The 17,418-nt window shown below is 46.0% G+C and overlaps 1 protein-coding gene across 1 annotated transcript in view; it reads right to left on the reverse strand.

Moving 5' to 3' along the window:
• ITGA9 (integrin subunit alpha 9) overlaps positions 1–17,418 on the reverse strand; it is a 241,243-nt gene that overhangs the window by 153,873 nt on the left and 69,952 nt on the right. The window contains exon 14 of the mRNA XM_082192761.1: positions 7,504–7,658. Coding sequence (XP_082048887.1) covers positions 7,504–7,658 — 155 coding nt within the window. The remainder of the gene's footprint in view (positions 1–7,503; positions 7,659–17,418) is intronic.

The raw sequence follows: 17,418 nt of genomic DNA on the forward strand, positions 1-17,418 counted from the left end.
TATGTGTTTGTTTGTTTGTTTGTTTGTATTGTGTAATGTTTGTGTTCATAAAAACTGTGAAAAACCAATAAAAATTTTATTTTTTAAAAAAGGAATGCTTCTGAGGACCACTTGCTGGAAACCACAGTAGAGAAGAGGGCTCTTGCCCTCGAGGCCTGCTTGCAGGTTCTCCACAGGCATTAGGTTGGTCTCTGTGAGAACAGGATGCTTGGCGCTGATAAGCCATTGGTCTAATCCGGCAGGCTCTTACAGGTTCTTAACAAGTGCATGTTCAAATAAAGACAAAAAGGCTCCAGAGCATTGGGGACAGACTAGTGCCCTGCAGAAGCTCATAGAACAGATGGCAGGGAATCAAAGAACACTCCCATAATGTTACTCTCTGGGCAACTGGGCAAATACGAATGCAGCCATTGAAGTAAAGTGCCTTCAATACCCATCACACAGTCAGTCTAGGACAGGCATAGGCAAACTCGGCCCTCCTGATGTTTTGGGACTACAATTCCCATCATCCCTGACCACTGGTCCTGCTAGCTAAGGATGGTAGGAGTTGTAGTCCAAAAAGAGCTGGAGACTCAAGTTTGGAAAACACTGCTTGAAGGCAAACTTATGCTACTTGTGACCCAATGACTTAAATGCAAGCCACCAGCCTACGTAAGCAACAGTGCCATAAACCTGATTTTGCAGCCCACTTAAGGATAAAAAAGTGTGTCAAGCACTTGGCATTCTGCAATACTTGGTAGAGGGCTACATTCAACTTGCTGGATCTCAAATTCTGCCAGCCTGCTCTAGTGAAAGGTCTGTTAAGGGAAAGAAGTGCATCTTTTAACTTTGGTAAACTACTGTGTGTTAACAGTATAGTTTCGACACAACCGGTTCCCTCGAATTTCAACACTAGTTACTCATCATTTTGCTAACCGGTACCCTAAACGTTTACAATCAGGGCTGTCATCAAAGGTTAGCACAGTAAGTCATCTGCCAAGGTCGTGATAAGCTAAAGTTAACACCATAATTGCATCATGTTCATTAATATCCATGAGCCTCGCTCCAATAGAAAACTTCCTCTGCTGCAAACCAGCATTCCCTGCATTTATGATAACTGCACTTAACAGTCTACAATCTGGCACTTTGGTGGCACATCCCATCAAGATAAGAACGTTGATATAAAAATGGAAAGTACAGATGTTGCAGACTACTAAGAACCGCACAACCACATTGCATATTGTGCATGCAACAGTAAAAGCCGACTCCTGTGCCTTTTAAATGGCTGATTACATATTTTGGCTGCATATTAGATTATTTAGAGGCATGAGAATTAAGTGTGCCACACATCTGGTTTGTTTCCAATCAAAGCAAAGTATGAAAAAAATATTCTGTCAAGAGGAAAACTGAAGCAGCTATTAAGAGACCAAGATCAAGAATTGCAGAAATAATCGTCAACTCAGCTGAGACCCTTTAGACCTAGAAGCAGCCAGTAGAGAAGGCCTTCTGAGCATGGAAGTAACTGAAGCTTGGAAAGAGGGAGAGGCGTGAGGAGGTGGGAAGGTCGCTGTGGTGCAAATGCATGGTTCAGAGTGCCAGAATGTGTGGAGGTAACGCTCCGCTTTGCAGAGGCAAACCTCGCACCAGACATGCAACTGTATGTCCAGGAGCGTTACACCGGCTTTCCCTGACCTTCTTGGCTAGAAAACAGGGTTTCCCCCTGACTTTTTGTCCTCTCACAATTTGTTTGCTAGACATAACGCTTGGCTGAAGCAGGACCGGGGACGCAGACGTAATCAAGTACAGTGGTGCCCCGCAAGACGAAATTAATTCGTTCCGCAATTTTTGTCGTCTAACGAATTTTTCGTCTTGCGAAGCACGAAATCCCATAGGAATGCATTGAAAATCAATTAATGCGTTCCTATGGTCAAAAAAAGTCCAAACAAAGCCAAATTTGGTACAACAACAGTTTATTAACTGCTCTTTAAAGTCACACATACTGTAAAGAGCAGTTCAAAAATTTAAGGGAAAATAAATTAACTTTATAAACAAAACATGTCTTTGTTTTTAGTCAAAGAAAAAAAGTCGCGAGACGTTTTCGTCTTGCGAAGCAAGCCCATAGGGGAAATTCGTCTTGCGAGGCAAATCGCGAACGGAAAAACCTTTCGTCTAGCGAGTTTTTTGTCTTGCGAGGCATTCGTCTTGCGGGGCACCACTGTATCGGGAAAAACTTTCAGGGAAATAATAATAATAATTTATTATTTATACCCTGCCCATCTGGCTGGGTTTCCCCAGCCACTCTGGGTGGCTTCCAACAAAACACTAAAATACAATAACCTATTAAACATTAAAAGCTTCCCTAAACAGGGCTGCCTTCAGATATCTTCTAAAAGTTTGGTAGTTATTTTTCTCTTTGACATCTGGTGGGAGGGCGTTCCACAGGGCGGGTGCCACTACCGAGAAGGCCCTCTGCCTGGTTCCCTGTAACTTGGCTTCTCGCAGCGAGGGAGCCACCAGAAGGCCCTCGGCGCTGGACCTCAGTGCCCAGGCAGAACGATGGAGGTGGAGACGCTCCTTCAGGTATACTCCTTCAGGTATACTGGGCCGAGGCCATTTAGGCACCAACACTTTGAATTGTGCTCGGAAACGTACTGGGAGCCAGTGTAGGTCTTTCAAGACTGGTGTTATGTGGTCTCGGCGGCCGCTCACAGTCACCAGTCTAGCTGCCGCATTCTGGATTCGTTGTAGTTTCCGGGTCACCTTCAAAGGTAGCCCCACATAGAGCGCATTGCAGTAGTCCAAGAGAGAGATAACCAGAGCATGCTCCACTCTGGCGAAACACCTGCTGACACCTGTATTTGCTAATGCTGGAAATGTGCTTAGATGGAAATATGTTGAGTTCAGGGTGGTTTCACTACTGTTTCCAATTGTTGACTTCTGCTAATAAAAGGAGCCTCAGCAGAGCTAGTCGGCAGCTTGCTTGGAGCATGCTTGCCAGTGTGCTTCTGCACAGCTCACCTGCATTCAACCTCCTGTCATCTCCATTACTCCTACAAGAATGGCTCTGCAAGGGGTGCCCACACCAACCTCCACACCCTGCCTCTTCTTCCTCCCAGTAAACTGCAGTGACACCCATGCCAGGAAACCAGGAAAACACCACTACCCCGATAGCTGCTCCTGTTTCGACCAGGGATGACTTCCGAATGTTGTTGAACTCAAGCTCCCATCATCCCTGCCAGGGGCTGATGGGAACTGGAGTTCAAGCACACCTGAAGGGTCACATGATCCCCATCCCTGCTTGAAGAACTAGTGCCTGAGATTGCTTCTTTCCTCCTCCATCCCCATCCCTTTCTCCTTGTGTGTCACGTATTTTAGGGAAGGGGCTGTTTGACTACTGATCATTGCAAACCGATAGCCTTTTTCAACTGAGGGGTGATGTAAGAATTCTTCAAATATATAAACCATCCAGTCTGCAGGGGGAGCGTCTATACACCAAACGTCTCACTGAGTTGTGGCAACAGCCACCCAACGGAGCAATTTAAAGCAATGAGCACACTGACTCTCAGACGTAACAGAAAACTGTCCATGAGTAATCTACATCCAGCTGTGACCGTGCCACCTCTCGGCAACAGCTGACATTTTACAATCTCGAGTAGTATATTTCACATCTTTCTCCACTTTGCCTTTTGGCAGACACAACCAATGATGTCAGAAGTGGAAAACTGAAACAGCAAGCCTAACTTTTAAAAAAAAAAAACCAAAAAAAACCCAGCTTGCAGATGTCACTAGATTGGTAGTTAGCAGCTGACTCAGATCACCCCTTTTGTGTGCTGCTCTCTGAGGGGCTTGTGTCTAAGTGAGTTTCAGCTCATAAATAGCTCTTTTTCAGAATGGTAAAAATAGAGTCGCTTCATCCAATGCTGTAAGCAGCAGTCTTTTAGAGATTGCTGTTAACCCAAGCAGCAGAACATGCGAGCGACAGACACATGCAAGCTCACCTGATCTTCTTGTTTAGAGACTAAAATTCAGGCATAACACTGCTTGCCTTTTCTGTGTTGGCCACCCCGCCCTGACTGTAGAATACCCTCTCTTCTGAGCTACAACTGGTGCCAACGCTGCTTATTTGTGGTATCAACTGAAGATACACCTCTCTGCTCAGGCCTTCTCGGAGGTCTGATACAGTTGAGGCCAACCGCAAATTAACCAAGTGTTTATCTGATGTGCTATTAAATGTATGTGGTTTTCATTGTAGTTTTGAAATGTTTGCTTAATGCGCTGCATCATTTCATTGTTTATTGTGTTTCAAAGTCTAACCTGCTCTGAGATCATTAATTGCCACTCTCTGCTTGGCTTCCCAAGCAACACTTTAATATGGACTATGGGGGCCAGCCAGAGACTGAACCAAAGTGCCTTGAAGTGCAGGGGAGCAGCAGAAGGTGGAACTTCTAGGGTGAGGGGAGAAGGATGTTGCAACAACACACACATAGTTCCACGTACTGCTGCTGCAACTACCATATTTTTCGCTCTATAAGACGCACCAGACCATAAGACGCACCTAGTTTTTGGAGGAGGAAAGCAAGAAAAAAAAATACTCTGAATCCCAGAGACATGTTCTGTTGCATATGCTGACTGTGTGTGTGTGTAAGTATAAGTAAGTGGAATACAGACACACACATATAGCCACACAAAGCCTCTTCAGGGCAGGGGAGCCTTCATCCCGCTGCCCTGAAGAGGCTTCACACGGCTAAGCCAGAAGCTAAAACAGCGAGAGGGATCGCTATGCAGCGATCCCTCTTGCTGTTCTGGCTTCTGGGATAGCTGCGCAGCCTGCATTCGCTCCATAAGACGAACACACATTTTCCCTTACTTTTCAGGAGGGAAAAAGTGTGTATTATAGAGCAAAAAATACAGTGATTCTGTTTTAGTTTTGAGTTGTTTTCATTCATGTTCATTATAAACAGCCATGAGAGCTGTCAAGGCTGAAAGACTGTCTACAAATTTGGTTCACAGCACATAAATAAACAGGAGGATTCCAATTGCCATCGTATCAGCTGTCTGTGGGAAGAACTGTGCAATGGAAGACAAGGGGTGTACTTTTAGGATAGGGTTGCTCTCCAAGACAGCCAGAATCTGCGAAGACAGAACTACGTAACTATTCTAGTAGAACTAGTGTATCAGCTTGCTTTCCCTCTCCTCCCTTCCACTCCCTTTTTCTTCCTGCATTATACTATTTCATTTTATTTTTACTTTTTTCATTCCCCTGCATGCAAAGACAAGCTCCGGCAGACTGAGCAGACGAGACCAATAGCTGATCAAGATGGTGGTTTCCATGTAGAGGGAAGTGAGGGGTAGATGGGGCTCATCAACCTGGGAAGGTGGCCCATCTAAGAGAAGGAAAACTCTGATCCTAAATCTCCGTTTTCTTGCAGGATATCTTCAGGAGAAGAAAAGGGTAAGGAGTGAACCCTACACAAATCAGGAGTGAGATCCGTAAGGTTGTTGGGTGGCACCGTGTACGCTTCCTTGGTCCACATCAGTGAGGCTGAGAGGTAGGCTCTTGATTTCTGGACAGCCCAGGACCTCCATACAGGAAGGTCACTTTGGTGCTGCTAACACAGCAGTTTGACTTCACCCCCGGAAGCGCACTCCATTGTCTCTCGAGACAGACGGATGCTAACAATGTATTTCTTCCATGTTTTAAGCCACCTTGAGCATGGTTTGGACTATGGAAAGGTGGCACACAAATGAAAATATGTTCATGTGGCTCAGGGATGCAGCTGGTGATGTGGAGCATCCCCTCAAGAATAATCACACGGGCAATATGACTTTTCTATACTTCAAGCTCAGCTGCCCTGTCATATTGTTAAAATGGATGTCAAACAAGTACGGTGGACCCTCCGGGTATGAACTTAATTTGTCCCGGGGATCCGTACTTACCCTGAAAAGTCGGTATCCGAAGCTGCTGCTTCTGCGCATGCGTGCACGGCGAAACCCAGAAATATACACTTCCGGGTTTGCTGCATTCAAAACTCGAAATTACATTACCCGAAGGTAAAGTAACCGAAGGTACCACTGTACCTAGACTTTATTGAAAAACTTGGCTTAAAATATGACTAAACTTTTATGTTACGCTGGCAGGTGAAGATCAGATCAGTTCAAACCAGAAAGTGTGAAGAATGAGTTCCTCAAGCATCCCCACATTCATTCAGCCTCACTGATATCTATATCTAATTTTAGCCCACCTGTGATATAGAGCCAGCAATGCTAGAAAGTCACTGTATCTGGGTCTCTCTGAAAGAGAAGTCAATAGGACACACTGCATAGCAACATGCTATTGTTTGCCGGACTGCTTGTTAATGTACGCCCATCTCAGCTATAAATAGACTGGCTAAGATTTTAGCCTTCAACATGTTCCCAGAAAACACATGGAATTTGTACCGTAATTCACAAAATATGCTGCAGAACTAAACAGATACAAGCAGCCACTAAAACATTCAAGATACTTGCAGCACTATAAAAAAAACAACTTTTAAATAGAAAGATCTATGTTTAAACTAACCAGTTAAGAGGAAGATATGCCATTTTCACACAACCTTAAAGGAAGATTTCAGGCGAACATTAAAAAACACAAGGCATAAATCCAAGAGTGCCTTTGGTTTTATGGGGTCTCTTAAGAAGAGCTGGAATATATCTACTGGTCTTCCGGTTTTCAATACAAAAAAAATTCATCACACGCAAGTAATTCCTCAGACATTTACCAGAAAAAGCTCTTGGTAACATGGGGGGAGGGGAGGCTCTAGCTACTTTAAAACCCCACAAAAACCTTGATCCATGTTGATCTTAGTCTTTGCATTAACTGAGAGCTATTGTAGCATAGCAGCTAAGAGAATAAACTGGCGGCCATGAAATCCTCAGTTCCAATCTCATCTTTTCCATGAACTCAGTATGCGGCCTTAGGTAAGCCACTGAGTCTCACTCTTGCATCTGCAGTTTTGTAATTAACTGCAGCAACCTCTCAAAGTTGCTGTAAGGATTACTGACATAACGTATGTGAAATACTTAGAACATGCTATATGAAGCAACAAGTGGACCCTACAACAAAATGTTGCAGTGTATGCTAGGGCTGTGCATTGGATTTGGAAGAATCATGAGGCGAAGCAGGAAGCCTGGAAGGTATTTAGGGAAAAGCAGAGTGTTTACAAGTTGACATGAGTTGAAGTGGAGTCTGTGAAGTGCTTTGTGGCACCACGGCACTAAATACAATAAAGAAAATACCGTGTGCGCGTGTCTGCTGAAAGCAAAATTAATGTCTACATTTACAATAACATGGTTACATTAAGACTGGATGAAGGAAGAAGGGAGAGCGAGCGAACACCAGAGGGTGGAGAAACATGGAGGGAGAGCTACAACGGGACTGGCAGGTCTAGTTTGTAAACTTATGAGGACAAAAACAACACAAATAACATTTTACAAACATCGGTTTAGAAATTATGAACAGCAATGGATGCCAAGATAATAGTTTACCTATCGTTCCTGGAACGTGTTTGCCTCTGAAACTAAAGCAGGCTGTGACGTTTAGGCAGTTCACCGGCTGCAAGTCATCGTGGCACTGGGGAGCTGTGATGTCAATGGAAGCTGGCAGGAAAATGGAGATGTCCATAGTAATGACAGGCCTGGATCTTAAAACAACAACAACAACAAAAGCATTACTTTCGTAATAGTTAGTGGAGTGAAATGGCTTAAGAAACGGACCTATGGGTGAGAAGTCCATCTACCTCAAGTCATCTTAGGCAAGCCTTTCTGTCCCAGCTCCCCATTTGCAACACAAGAATAAAACTACAGAGCTACATTGCAGACCGGTTGAAACAATGACTGAGATAATGTACAAACACTCAAAAGCACTATATAAATGCTAACAAGCTTGCACAAAGCTCCTCTGGAATGTCCCTATTCACAAAAAGCTTCTCTGTGCCTCTTATTTTGTCTCAGATTGCCTCTATTCTTTTTTTGAAGATATGGCATGATTTACATGCAATAATTGTAGTGTTCTGCTGGGTGCTGTTCTGTATGAAGAACTATCAGTGTGGAGTGTCTCCACATGCGGTTGCAGCAAACTTGACCTTATAAGACTGTTTGGAAGAAGTCTATTGTGCCGGTATGATTAAATATCTGCAACCATGTATGAGCCTCTTCACACAGCCTCCCATGCAGAATAGTCCCTGCAAAGTTCTGTTTTCTAGATTTCTAGTTTCTGTACTCTAAATACTAACTTGTTTGGTGTTCTCCTTCCTCAACTGCTCAAGCTTTTGCAAAGTCAGAGAAAAGAGCAGGTCGTGCTCCTTCGTACTATGTTTTAGGATTGCATTCTTAGAAGTGGCCTTGTAGAGCCATCAGTCACAGCCACCAAACCAGAGGAAGTAGTCAACAAAACACAAAAAAGGAGATTGCCCCATAAGAATTGAAACCCCCGAACCTCATAGGCAAAGCTGGAATCAAGTCTTCAAAAGTATGATACAAAATTAGAGCAGTCCAGTTTTCAAAATACACAGAATTGTTAACAATTGTATTTCAAGATACACAATATTCATATGAACAGCCTTGGTTAATTTGATTCCTGCCAAGCAACAACTAGATCTGGAAGTCCACAAAATTCAATGAAGACCTAATTTGTTTATGGGAAACAGTCCTCGGGGAAAATGATAGCCCCATTAGTACCCAGACCCTGTAATTATCCAGGGATGAGTTTGACATCATTTGACACCATTGTCCCTCCAGAGCATTTAGCAGTCACCACTGCCATTTGAAAAAATCACATTATGTTTACTAATATTTTCTAATTGTCAGCCCTCTTGGTGGCCTGCTGTGAGGATGAAAAACAGGACATAAATAAGGTAAATAAATAAAATAACCAGTAGCTCAGATATCCCAGTAGGCATCTTGAGCCTTGTGAGAAACCATCAAACCAGCTGCCCCAAAACCTTACACTTTTTTGTACATCAAGATGGTATGAACAGCTGTCAAGAAATAGCCATGCCTTCGCAAAAGGACTAAATAACAACAATCAAGGTGGGTATCAAAATATAACAGCATCAACTGAGCTCTTCAGAGCAACTTGTTTTGCTGACTTGGAGCTGTCCGTGGTTCTGCCATACCCAGATTTTAACAAACAAACAAACAAATTTTAACTGGGTAAAAAACTCTTTAGACATTTCAAACATAATGTGGCAATTCGGCATTTGCTTAGTACTTGTTGAGGAGCAGCACCAGTGCATATGCTTTGTGCCATCTTTCTGAGCTGCATTTCTGAAACTTGCAAAGATTGCTCTTACGGCAGTGCACACATACAATTTAACTGTGTGTGTGTGTTTAAAAAAAAAGTCCTTTACCATCCTTAGAATCTCACAAGATTACTTTTAGAAAATGATTGTGTGTGTAAGCTGAAATCAAGATCTCTTTCTTTTAAACAGAGCCAAGCTGAGCAGTTTAATGCTGACTGAAATATGTATATTGCCAGAAAAAAGGGGAGGAAATAAATGGAATGAATAGAAACTGTGTCTGTGTGTGTGTGTGCGCGCGCGCGTGTGTAAACACACACATACATGTGTACACACACACACGTAATATGTGTGTGGTGTAAGATCTGTGTAAGGTTCACCAAATGGAATGGAGAATATCTGCCTAACCTAACTTTGACCCAGACTCTGCCTGATCCCTGCTGCCAATAAAACCAGCACCTGCTCCTGAGTCTCTGTGACTGACTGCCACCACCTGCTGCCACCACCTTTCCTTCCTCGTGGTTCCAGCCAATCTGCTGATAACTTCACTCAACACCCAGGAGGCCTAGCCATCCACAACAGGACACAGTCATTTCCTGAAGAACACACATCCAGTAATTCCCACCCCCACCCCATTCCAGGTTAGGACAGAATTGCCAAAAAAGCAATTCTGTATTCATCCGAATACTAGCGACTGGGACACACAAGCAGGCAGAGCACTGCTGCACTTAGGCCCCGTTTGCAGGCATGGGCATGTGGTTGGGTAGGAAGGGAACAGGATACCAGACTAGACGGGTTTCGGTTCTGTTCCAGCAGGCTTCTATTTATGTTCTTCTGCTTATTTTTTCAAAGCCCCTCAAAATACTTGTAGACGCAATGCATGTATGTCAATTTCTCTCATCGCTTGACAACTTGTAGGTGAATGTGTGAACTTGCGCCCTTGAAAATTTCAAAGCTTGACGCAAAGCGAGTTGACATGAAAGCATTGGTTAATTTATAATGGCTCGTTCAGAAAGTAGTAGTATTCAGAGACTCCATCTCCTCAGAGTATTGCAGAAGAAAGATGTCAATCAACATTTGATGATCTCCTTCTACCGGTCAACAATAGAAAGTGTCCTTTCATACTGCATCACGGTGTGGTACGTTGGTTTGACATCATCTGATAGGAAGTGCCTACAGAGGGTGGTGAATACAGCACAAGTTATTATGGGCTGTCCCGTGAATCTGCTGGATGAAATAGCGGAAGAACGTTGCCTCAGGAGAGTGAGGAAAATTCTCAGGAATGATTCACACCCTGGCCGGCACTTTCTTGATCTCCTGCCCTCAGGCAGAAGGTATAGAAGCATGATTAGTCGCACCAACAGGGTAAAGAACAGCTTCCATCCGTGGGCAGTTAGGCTGCTGAATGAAAAGATAACAACAGGTCAACTGACTTTTGGGTTTGATGGGTGTGCGTCAGTAAACGAGGGGAATTAAGACTATGATGGCTGTGGGGGGTGCTCGTGTAATCTCACTGTATACAAGTTGTACAAGTGACAGTAATAATAATAATAATAATAATAATAATAATAATAATAATAATAACAACAACAATAATTTATTTATATAGATAGATAGATAGATAGATAGATTCTTTATTGTCATTACACTAGTGCAACATTGCACAAGTGCAACGAAATTGGATGCCAACCCTTAAAAACAACAAAAGCAAAAACAACAGCAACAACCAAACAAACCACCTTCCAACCACACCCACACCCACACCCATCAAACTCCCAGGTCTCACTATCGAGTTACAGCATTCAAAAAGGCCACAGCTCTTGGATAGAAACTGTTTTTCAGTCTATTTGTCCTAGACTTGATGTTTCTATACCTCCTGCCAGAAGGCAGTAGTGCAAACAGACTGTATCCCGGGTGAGATGGATCCTGCAGGATGTTGTTTGCTTTCCTAAGGCAACGGGAACCGTACAGTTCTTCCAAAGGTGGGAGAGGGTGACCAATAATCCTTTGGGCTGTGGTTATGACCTTCTGGAGCACCTTCCTCTCCCTAGCTGTACAACTGGAGAACCAAGCACAAATACAGTATGTAAGTATGCTCTCTATGGAGCCTCGGTAGAAGGACACCAGCAGTCTCTCACTCAGATTGTTCTTTTTTAAAAGTCTGAGGAAATAAATTCTCTGCTGGGCCTTCTTCACCAGAGCAGTGGTATTTGCGCTCCAAGTCATGCCCTGATCCATAGTCACTCCCAAAAACCTGAATTCCGCCACCCTCTCCACCCGTTCCCCGTTGATATACAAGGGCTGAATGTCCGCCTTTTTTTCCCTGTAATCCACCACCAATTCCTTGGTCTTAGCCGTATTGAGAGCCAGATTGTTCTCTCCACACCAAACACAGAGCCGCTCCACCTCGTCCCGATAGGCGGACTCATCCCCTCCTGAAATGAGCCCCACCACCGTAGTATCATCAGCAAACTTGATGATTTTGTTGCTGGAGTAGATAGCTGTACAGTCATACGTATAGAGAGCATAGAGCAGGGGACTCAACACGCAACCCTGTGGTGAGCCGGTGTTAAGGCTAAGGGCTGTGGACACATGTGACCCTACTCTAACCCTCTGAGAACGTTCTGACAAAAAATCCAAAACCCAGAGACAGGTGGAGTTGGGGAGTCCAATCGTCTCTAGCTTGGACACCAGTCTATGGGGGAGGATAGTGTTAAAAGCAGAGCTAAAATCCACAAACAGCAGCCTCACATAATTCCCCGGCCGCTCCAGATGGGACAGAGCAGCATGGAGAGTGGTGGTGATAGATATCCCGCCCTCCCCCGCCGAAGCCTGGCTCAGAGCAGCTAACAACAGTAAAATGATACAACATTCTAAAATCAGTTCATTATAAAATCAGTTCAAATCAGATTAATGGCAACCATTGAGCTAGAGTTCTGTGAGGTTTGCCAAAGGAGGGGGTCAGGCTGTGCCCTGGCCAAAGGCCTGGTGGAACAGCTCTGTCTTGCAGGCCCTGCGGAAAGATGTCAAGTCCCGCAGGGCCCTACTCTCTTGTGACAGAGCGTTCCACCAGATCGGAGCCACAGCCGAAAAAGCCCTGGCTCTAGTTGAGGCCAGCCTAACCTCTCTGTGGCCTGGGACCTCCAAGATGTTTTTGTTTGAAGACCATAAGGTCCTCCGTGGGACATACCAGGAGAGGCGGACCCATAGGTACGAGGGTCCTAGGCCGTATAGGGCTTTAAAGGTTAAAACCAGCACTTTAAACCTGATCCTGTACTCCACCGGGAGCCAGTGCAGCTGGTATAGCACCGGGTGAATGTAATCTCACAGCGAGGACCCCGTAAGGAGTCTCGCCACTGCATTCTGCCCCTGCTGGAGTTTCTGGGTCAGTCTCAAGGGCAGCCCCACGTAGAGCGAGTTACAATAATCCAGTCTGGAGGTGACCGTCACGTGGATCACAGTGGTTAGGTCAGGGTGAAAGAGGTAAGGAGCCAACTGCTTAGCTTGGCGGAGATGAAAAAATGCCGCCTTTGTTATAGCTGCAATCTGCGCCTCCAAGGAAAGGGAGGTGTCGAAGACTACACCCAATAAAGTATTTCAAAAAAATATTTCAAAATAGTATCTTTGATAGCAGGGGTGAGGAGCCTCAGATGTAGCGTCCAAATGTGGGGGGGGGACTCTCTGTCTGGCTCCTGCGACCCTCCTCAAGTCACAGTCACACCTCTTTTCCCCAGGCCAGTATAGTGGTACCTCAGGATGTGAACGGCATCCATTCCGGAGCCCCATTCACATCCTAAACAGAATGTAAGACACGACAGTGCATCTGCGCATGCTCGGGTTGTGTTCTGCCGCTTCCACGCATGCGCATGACGTCATTTTGACTGTATGCGCATGTGTGAGCAGTGAAACCCAGAAGTACCGTATTTTTCGCCCTATAGGACGCACTTTTTCCCCTCCAGAAATGAAGGGGAAATGTGTGTGCATCCTATGGGGCGAATGCAGGCTTCAGGAAGCTCTGCGCAACCCTCGGGAGACCGGCTCCGAGGGTTGCACAGAGCTGCCTACAGTCCCGGGATTAGCGCAGCTCTGCACGGCCACCGGGAGCCGGGGGCGAAGCTCCACCCCGCTCCCGGTGGCCGCGCAGAGCTGCCTGCAGTCCTGGGACCAGTGCAGCTCTGCGCGGCCATCGGGAGTGGGGTGCTAAGTCCTGCCCCGCTCCGGATGGTGGCGCAGAGCTGCCTGCAGTCCTGGGATCAGCGCACTTCTCCCCATCGCCAGCCCCACAAGCTCGGGGGACAGCCGGGAGGCAGAGCGTGCCTTCCCACTGTTCCCCGACCTGGTTCTTCCAGCCCCGCACCTGGGGGGGGGGAATAATTTTTTTTCTTTATTTCCCCCCCAAAAAACTAGGTGCATCCTATGGGCCAGAGCGTCCTATGGGGCGCAAAATACGGTAACATGCTTCCCACACTCCTAGAATGGGCTTCTGTGGAACTCTGGCAATGGCTCTTACTTGCCTAGATGGACAGAGAGGGGCATAAGAGAGTGCACAGAAACTAGCCTACCATTTTCCTGCTCACTTTTGCCTCTGGCCTTTGCCTAGCACTGGCCTGTGGCCCTCAGAACAGAAATGCATCCCTTGGACTTACTAAGGTTTCCCATCCCTGTTCAGAGAATCCTTTGCCCAAGTTGTGTAAACTGAAGGGAGAGGTTTGAAATATACTCAGAGTTGAGTGTGGATTCCATGCTCTTTATTCAGCTCATAGTGGTGAGGAGGAATGGAAGTTCCCCCAGAATGTCTGCTTTATATACATTATTTACACAATGGGCCCCACGTGATTGGCTAATTCCGGGATTCACCTGTAGGCCAATCAGGTTGCGGATTCACTTCCACCTGGAGCTGGATTGAGTAATAATAATAATAATAATAATTTATTAGTTGTACCCCGCCCATCTGACTGGGTTTCCCCAGCCACTCTGGGCGGCTTCCATATAAACCAAAAAACACTAAAATATCATACATTAAAAACTTCCCTGAACAGGGCTGCCTTAAGATGTCTTCTGAATGTCAGGTAGTTGTTTATGTCTTTGACATCGGATGGGAGGGCGTTCCACAGGGAGGGCGCCACTACCGAAAAGGCCCTCTGCCTGGTTCCCTGTAGCTTTGCTTCTCGCAATGAGGGAACCGCCAGAAGGCCCTCGGCGCTGGACCTCAGCGTCTGGGCAGAACGATGGGGATGGAGACGCTCCTTCAGGTATACTGGGCCAAGGCCGTTTAGGGCTTTAAAGGTCAACACCAGCACTTTGAATTGTGCTCGGAAACGTACTGGGAGCCAATGTAGGTCTTTCAAGACCGGTGTTATGTGGTCTCGGCGGCCGCCCCCAGTCACCAGTCTATCTGCCGCATTCTGGATTAGCTGTAGTTTCCGAGTCACCTTCAAAGGTAGCCCCAAGTAAAGCGCATTGCAGTGGCTCCTGTGGACCAATCAGACTGCTGCATTCTGAATCCTATTGTTCTAGGACCAATCAGACTGCTGCATTCCGAATCCTATTGTTCTAGGACCAATCAGACTGCTGCCTTATGGATCCTATTCAACTCAGTACATAACAGGTTCTTCTACGGTATGGTGAAAAGGAATGGGTTCAGTGAGGCTCACTGCTGCTCTCCCCCCAGGAGATGTCTTTAACATCTGAGAGAGCCATTAAAAAAATAGCCCAAGATGACACAGTGCCTCAGCAAGGGAAGGAGGGAAGACCAGGCAGCTGTTTTTTCCTGATGGGGCTTAAAGCCTTTTTGGTTCCTTCCTTCCCTCTCCAGCTCCTCATTCCACCCCCCAGCTCTTTCACAGAGCACCAAGGGAGTCTTGCCTTCCTGTTGGAGGCCAGGAAGTTGACTTGGGATTTGGGGAGAGGTTCTGCCACTTCAGGAAATGGCTGTAGCTCTGCCTTCGTAATCCCAGGGTCCTGCCCCCAGAAGAACCCCCCTTCCTCCTGAAAGGGGGAAAGAACCTGCAAGGGGGGGGGAATCAACCTAGCTGATCTCCCACTGAGTTGTAAGATGCCACAAGCATATTATGCACCCATGGTTGTCAACAGAGACATGCGTGGCTAATTCCTAGCATCATGAACGTAGACTTACAGGCTTCCTTTGAGAACCAAAGTATGATTGTCTCCTGGCTACCCTCTTGCAAATTATGACCAAAAGCTTTGCATTTCTGCAAGACAGGCCTGACTTGTTGCTAGGGCTGTTTCAAGTTGAAAAAGAGTTCAATCATATGGCTTTTATGGCCTTGCACTGGTTTTCTGTGCCACATGACGCTGGGGATTGGTTATGGGATCAAAGAGCCTATTCATGCATTAAGAACTGCCCAGATTCAGAGGCTGCGCGACAGCTTCATGTTTCCCTAAAACATCCTCAGTCCAGTGACCAGGGATAAAAAATGGCAGAAATTGTTTTGTTTTGTTTTCTATGCTATCACACCAAATTGTTCTAATGTTTTGCTGATTGATTTTACAAACAATGTATTTAAATCGCTTTATTAGACTGTGACAACACCCTACAATGAAGGGCAGGGTGCAAAATTTATATATAAACAAATACCATCCAAGCATATCTGCTGCATGCCAATAAAGCCATCTGTGAAATTTGCAGAAAGTTGCAGCCAAGTATGGGAAACATCCGACCTTCCAGAAACTGCTGGACTGCAACTGCCATCATCCCTAGCCATTGGCCATGCTTGCTGCTGCTGATGGGAATTGTAGTCCAGTACCATCTGAAGGGCCAAAAGTTTCCTATATTTGCTCTAAAATCATTTCTGGGAAATACAGTGGACTATTGCACCCAAGTACAGAAGTGGTCTGCATTACATTAGTTCCTGCAGCAGTTGTCCCATACTTTAATATTTTTATTATTTATTTATTTATTTATTTATTTATACATACCCCGCCCATCTGGCTGACTTTCCCCAGCCACTCTGGGTGGCTCCCAACAGAATATTAAAAACACGATAAAACATCAAACATTACAAACTTCCCTAAACAGTGTTGCCTTCAGATACCGTCCTTGCCTTTAAAGATTTCTAGAAAAGAAAATTATCAATTTTCACAAGGTTATTGTTCCGAGCCTGAAGTTCCTGCAGAAGAATCTTATTCTTAACCAAGAGCCATGATACTGGTTCCTCGGATAGTAAACACAGAATCAAAACCAAAATGTGGCCGCGATGAAGCAAGGGGAAGGGATTAGCATATTTGTGGGAACCTTGAGGTTTCCCAAAGGGCAGTTTGGTATTTTAAAAAATGCCTAAGAGGGTGAAAAACTGTCCGTTGCATCCTCAGTAACTACGGAATGATGAGTGCCAGCTGGAAAAGGCGGCCAGTTATCTCTCCTCCTTGGAAATGGCGGGCAGGACCCTGAACAGGGGAGGCAGATCCATTAAGTCAGGGGGTCAGCAAACTTTTTCAGTCCACTGTCCCTCAGACATTGTGGGGGGCCGGACTATATTTGGGGGGGATGATGCAAGAGCACCACGAGCCCCCATCGGCTGCTTACCTGTGTCTTGCGAGCGGCAGGGGCTGGCGGCAGCAGCGGCAGAGGGACGATGAGCAGTGCACTAAAGGGCTCTAGAGAGGGGCTGCTTTAAATGGCGGCCGCTCGAGCGCTGCTGCTGCTGCTGGCACCAACAAAGCCCAGTCCTCTTCCTCCTCTAGGCAGGGCAGGGAGAAGCCAGGAGGAGGGAGGGAGGAGGCGGTGCTGCCATGTGAGGGAGAGGGAAGGAGAGGGAAAGAATGTGTGTGCCGGCGATCCACGCGGCAGTTCCCAGACGGTCCGTGGGCTGGATCCAGAAGGCGATTGGGCCTGATCCTGCCGCAGGCCTTAGTTTGCGGACCCATGCATTAAGGCCAACCTGTCTGCCTTCAGTCAGATCGTGCCTGCCTGCCATCTTACTTAAAATAAGTCAGAGAAGGCTCGGCCTGTCATTGCCTCTGGCTCCACCAACTGTTGGGTCTCCTGCCCTACCAGTCCAAATGGGCATCAGTCACCTTTTAGGAGGAAGAATACACTGCAGCATTTTGTTGCAGATTCCACTTGTGGCTTTCTTATTGCCTGGCTGGACACATGTTAACCATTATTGTAACTGGTCAGCAGCTTGACACCTGCTACAGTGGT

Source organism: Podarcis vaucheri (assembly GCF_965113315.1).
Source record: "Podarcis vaucheri genome assembly, chromosome: 12".
Taxonomy (NCBI): domain Eukaryota; kingdom Metazoa; phylum Chordata; class Lepidosauria; order Squamata; family Lacertidae; genus Podarcis; species Podarcis vaucheri.